At 42.0% G+C, this 4,065-nt stretch overlaps 1 protein-coding gene across 1 annotated transcript; it reads right to left on the bottom strand.

The window, feature by feature from the left end:
• Positions 1-227: 227 nt before the first annotated feature.
• LOC123396023 (heavy metal-associated isoprenylated plant protein 41-like) lies at positions 228-3,723 on the bottom strand. The gene is made up of 5 exons (XM_045091053.1): positions 3,435-3,723; positions 3,019-3,223; positions 1,176-1,466; positions 952-1,070; positions 228-772 (listed from the first exon to the last, which is right to left on the bottom strand). Exons 1-5 carry the CDS (start codon positions 3,610-3,612, stop codon positions 657-659), a joined length of 909 nt encoding a protein of 302 aa, XP_044946988.1. The 5' UTR covers positions 3,613-3,723; the 3' UTR covers positions 228-656.
• Between the last annotated feature and the right edge of the window lie 342 nt (positions 3,724-4,065).

Below are 4,065 nucleotides of genomic sequence, written 5' to 3'. Positions count from 1 at the left end.
TCAAGGCCGGCCATGTTGTGTGTGGTTGTGGCCTTGTGCGTGACTATCACAAAGTTGTGAGCGCATAGCATGGACTATACACACCACATCAAAATTGTGGATGGGGTTGCCACAAAAAAACATTTTCAAGAAAATCTCAAGACAAGTGGTCTATAAATTTATTCATGTTTATTCAAAATGATCCTGGACAAAAGAAAACAATGTTGGCAAAACCAGATGCAAAAAGATAAATGAAAACATAAACTGAAAATAAGACAGGGACAAGCAACTAGTGCTTGCAAAATTCCTGCTTCACAATTTAAGCCAGTTACCGAATGACATGAAAAGTATAACCACCGAGCTGCTAAAAATAGAGAATTTGACTGTTGCTGAGTTTACAACCAGATTTAGAGGAAACAACGTTGGTTGCAATCAATATTTGCCTGCTGGCGACAAAAAGGATATCGTATGGATATTTGATAAAATTGCCACGTTTTACTTTGTCTTTGATAAAATGTCACGCATTATGTCAATGATATGTGGGGTCGCCATATGTCAATGACACCATGCGTGGCATTTTATCAAAGGGCAAACTAAATCCTGGCACTATAAACTTTCCCACACAAGGCTCTTCTAGCGGCAGCTCAAATTTCAAGCCAGAAGAGTATCTTCAGTCTTCAGGTGGGATGTCTACCAAACTTCTCTATCAGCCCTCTCCAATGTGAAAGTTGGTCCTGTTGTATGATACCTGCCATGTTGCTATTCTGCCGGGGAACATTTTCTAGAGCATATCCTGGAACATTAAGGGAAAAGGAAACATGAGTCAGTAAGAAATAACATTTGTGCACTGGAGAACACGTGATCAACACGGTGTTGTAAGTTGGTTCAGTTAAGACAAAGATACAAGGGAAATCAACGACGATGGAATGAAAATCAGGGTACAATCCATGGTGAACTAAAACATACTAATACCTGGTTGAGCAGCAGCATATTGTGGGAATCCTGAGCCTGGCGACATGCCATACATGTTAAACAGAACATAAGGGTGACACCCCTGCCGCATTGGAGCAACTGGAAGTGAATGGGAAGGCCTACAACCACCAGAAACGACAGAGTTGTTAGGATATACTCCAACATTCTCAATGGATACCCCTTTCTGAGCTGAGCCTGGCATCGAGCCAAACATATGCACTGACCTTTCAATCATGTTCAGATACCCCTTTCTGAACATGAATGTGCTACATACCCCAAGCATGAAAGGTTCATCGCAATCCTTGCCATCTCCTCTCTTATTGTTATAGCCAGGATAGTCCTCTTTGCAGAAGTAGGGTTGATAGACCAGATGAAGATCAGAATCCGCGGCAAGTCTTAGAAGGTCCCACTTGTAGTAAGGGTGTTTTCTCTTGTGGCTCACATGGACTTCGCCTTCAGGACAAAGGAGGCGGCTCGCGCTTTCGAAGTAGGCCTTCACTACCTTTTGGTGTTCCCTGGAGCTCGGAGCTATTAGTTAATAAGATTGAAATGACAAGCAATTGCAAGTAAACAAAATGAACATGCTCTATAAGACTATAACCTCTGTTCACCAAACATAGATACAAAATGTTTACCAAATCCAGGGAAATGAAGCTTCTTATGGGTAAAAATCCCACCAGCCAAAATAGTATGACACATGTCTGGAAACGTCTTTAGCATGATCACTTGTTTTTAAGGTGTTACTCCCTCCGTCCCGTAATATAAGAGCGTTTTTTACACTAGTATAGTGTCAAAAACGTTCTTATATTATGGGACGGAGGGAGTACTATTCTAGGGAAAACTTCATTTTGACTCCTAAAACTACCGTAAGGCCACAAGAAAGGAAACAAAACTGATGACATCAGCATAGTAAAAAACTAAAAACAGATTGAGGGAACTAAAAATGTTTTGGAGACCGAATTGTCTACCTGGTTGACATCTGTTTTCACCGTTTGCTTTGTGTTGACGAGGACTTCAAAACTAGAGCCCATATGTGTATGTTTCAACAAAAAGATCACCCTAAAAGTTGTCACCCCATGATTCATGACTTTGCCATTGTATGGGTGCCAAAGTTACCCCTAGCAACTTCGGTACCAATACATCGACAACTTCATAAAAAACCGAGTGGCAACTTTTAATGCGATCTTTTTTGAAACATACACATATGGAATCTACTATCGAAGTTCTTGTTGAGTCAAAGCCGGTCGTGAAAGTAGATAGTAAATGGATTCTCGGTTGAGAAGTTAAAACATGTTGGATTTTAATTTTTCAAAATAATTTCGATGACAGAAGTTTTTTCCTCCTATTTTTATGCATGCAATTGCAATGGGTATGGGGGTCGCGCTATTGGACTAAAATTCTCACGTTCGCTCTGTATTACAACCCTTAAGTTAAAGGGTTTAGATAGTTTAGAGTTTAATGTAAATGGTTGTATTGTTCAGGGTTCATGAATATTGAACCACTCGACATAGTTTAGGTCTAGGATGAAATATATTTCTTACTTCCGTGTAGGAGACAGCTTGATATTAAATGAACATGGCAAATGTTCAGTTATTAGTAAGATGATACCTGTATTTACTGAGAGAAGACTTACACATCAGTTATGTGATGGTTGTTTAGTAGTTAGTACATTTCTACTATCAACGGGTAATTTAGTATATTATGTGTATCTACATGTATGATGATCAAGGGTATTTGCACAACTTTGAAAGAAAGAAAAATCAAATCAAAATTTCAAGGCAGCCATGACATAACGTAGAGATACATGCGCACAGTCGTACAAGATTGAATTGTACTGTTGTACAATGTGTTGAGGAAAAATGGAAAAATAAATATTGTTTTCAGTGTAACAATGCATCTTTTTGATCTTTTTGTATACAATGTTTTTCATGTGTTGTTTCACTTACAAGTAGTACTGGTGATTGATGAATCATAGGTGTGCATATATATACGCTTAAGCAGCAAGGACATCAATTCATCAATAAATAAAGTAGGGGAGAAAAACATAAAGCAAGCCAATGCACATACTTGATGAGACGCTCGTCGTCTTCTTTCCACCCGAAACTGAATCCAGCATGGGGGAAGTTGAAAACAATCCGATCGAACTGTTTCGTCCTCAGATAAGCATGACAGTCCAGCTTTCCTGCATCAACTCCAAGCAAAATTACTGCCCCCATCTTCTTTAGCTTTGCCAAATTCGATTCTGCTCCCCTGTACTTCTTCGTCAGAGTACCTGCCGGAAATAGTTTCGCAAGGATTGTAGAGAGGAAAATAAAGCCGCCGCGTCGACGATAAAATTATTTCCCACATGATCCGGTTCGAGCTAATCACAATTTCGCAATACAGTACAACTTTCCCCATGCCCTGCACCCGCGCGCACAATGCTCACATGATCAATCCGCACTAGGAAGGAAGATAGTACAAGCCAGAGGAGCGAGGCTAACCGTAGTCGTCGAGGGAAGTGACGACGAGGTTGGCGCCGGAGCCGAACCCGGTGGCGAGAGCCAGGGCGAAGGAGAAGTCCCCTTCGCCGACGAGCAGGATGGCCTGAGTCGACCAGTACAGCCCCACCCGCTCAGCCGCGGCATTTAGCGCGCCACCCTCCAGCGAAGCCCCCGCCATGCGCGCCTCCCCGTATGCTCTTCGGCGGCGGCGGCGACAAGGGAGGAGAGGTGCTGCTGCGGCGGAAGACTCGGAGGTTCCTTTCTGTGTACGCGGCGAGGGGGCTTCTGTCGGGCCCGCGTGTCAGCGGCTTTTCAGGTTTCCTCAGATCGTTTTTTTTTTCATTCTCGTGGATTCGCGATCGGATGGGACGGCGAGGCGACTTCTCGTCTTCGTTGACCATTGCTTGATTTCCAAGGACCATCGCTCCGTGTCAGATAATGTGTCTAGACCAAATGTCATAAGCCTAACTTGCGTTGCATGTTTAATTTGATGCTAATTTTTTTAAAACTAGACTAGAAGATATTCCACGCGTTGCTGCAGGAACTATCATAAAACCAATCGAAAATTTTGGCTTGTGGAACTATCTTTTTAAGGAAAAAAAGATTTACAAAACTTGTAATATAGTTACAT

The sequence above is a fragment of the Hordeum vulgare genome, chromosome 5H, assembly GCF_904849725.1.
Source record: "Hordeum vulgare subsp. vulgare chromosome 5H, MorexV3_pseudomolecules_assembly, whole genome shotgun sequence".
Taxonomy (NCBI): Eukaryota; Viridiplantae; Streptophyta; class Magnoliopsida; order Poales; family Poaceae; genus Hordeum; species Hordeum vulgare.
The sequence above is the reverse complement of the archived record's forward strand: the minus strand, read 5'-3'. Positions and strand labels throughout refer to the sequence as shown.

Excerpts from the sequence above, each read along its gene's own strand:
- LOC123396023 (XM_045091053.1), bottom strand. The coding sequence starts at position 3,612 with ATGGCGGGGGCTTCGCTGGAGGGTGGCGCGCTAAATGCCGCGGCTGAG. Across the intron at positions 3,224-3,434 it reads CACTTCCCTCGACGACTACG|GTACTCTGACGAAGAAGTAC; the intron begins GTTAGCCTCGCT and ends TATTTCCGGCAG. Across the intron at positions 1,071-1,175 it reads TATCTGAACATGATTGAAAG|GCCTTCCCATTCACTTCCAG; the intron begins GTCAGTGCATAT and ends TGGTGGTTGTAG.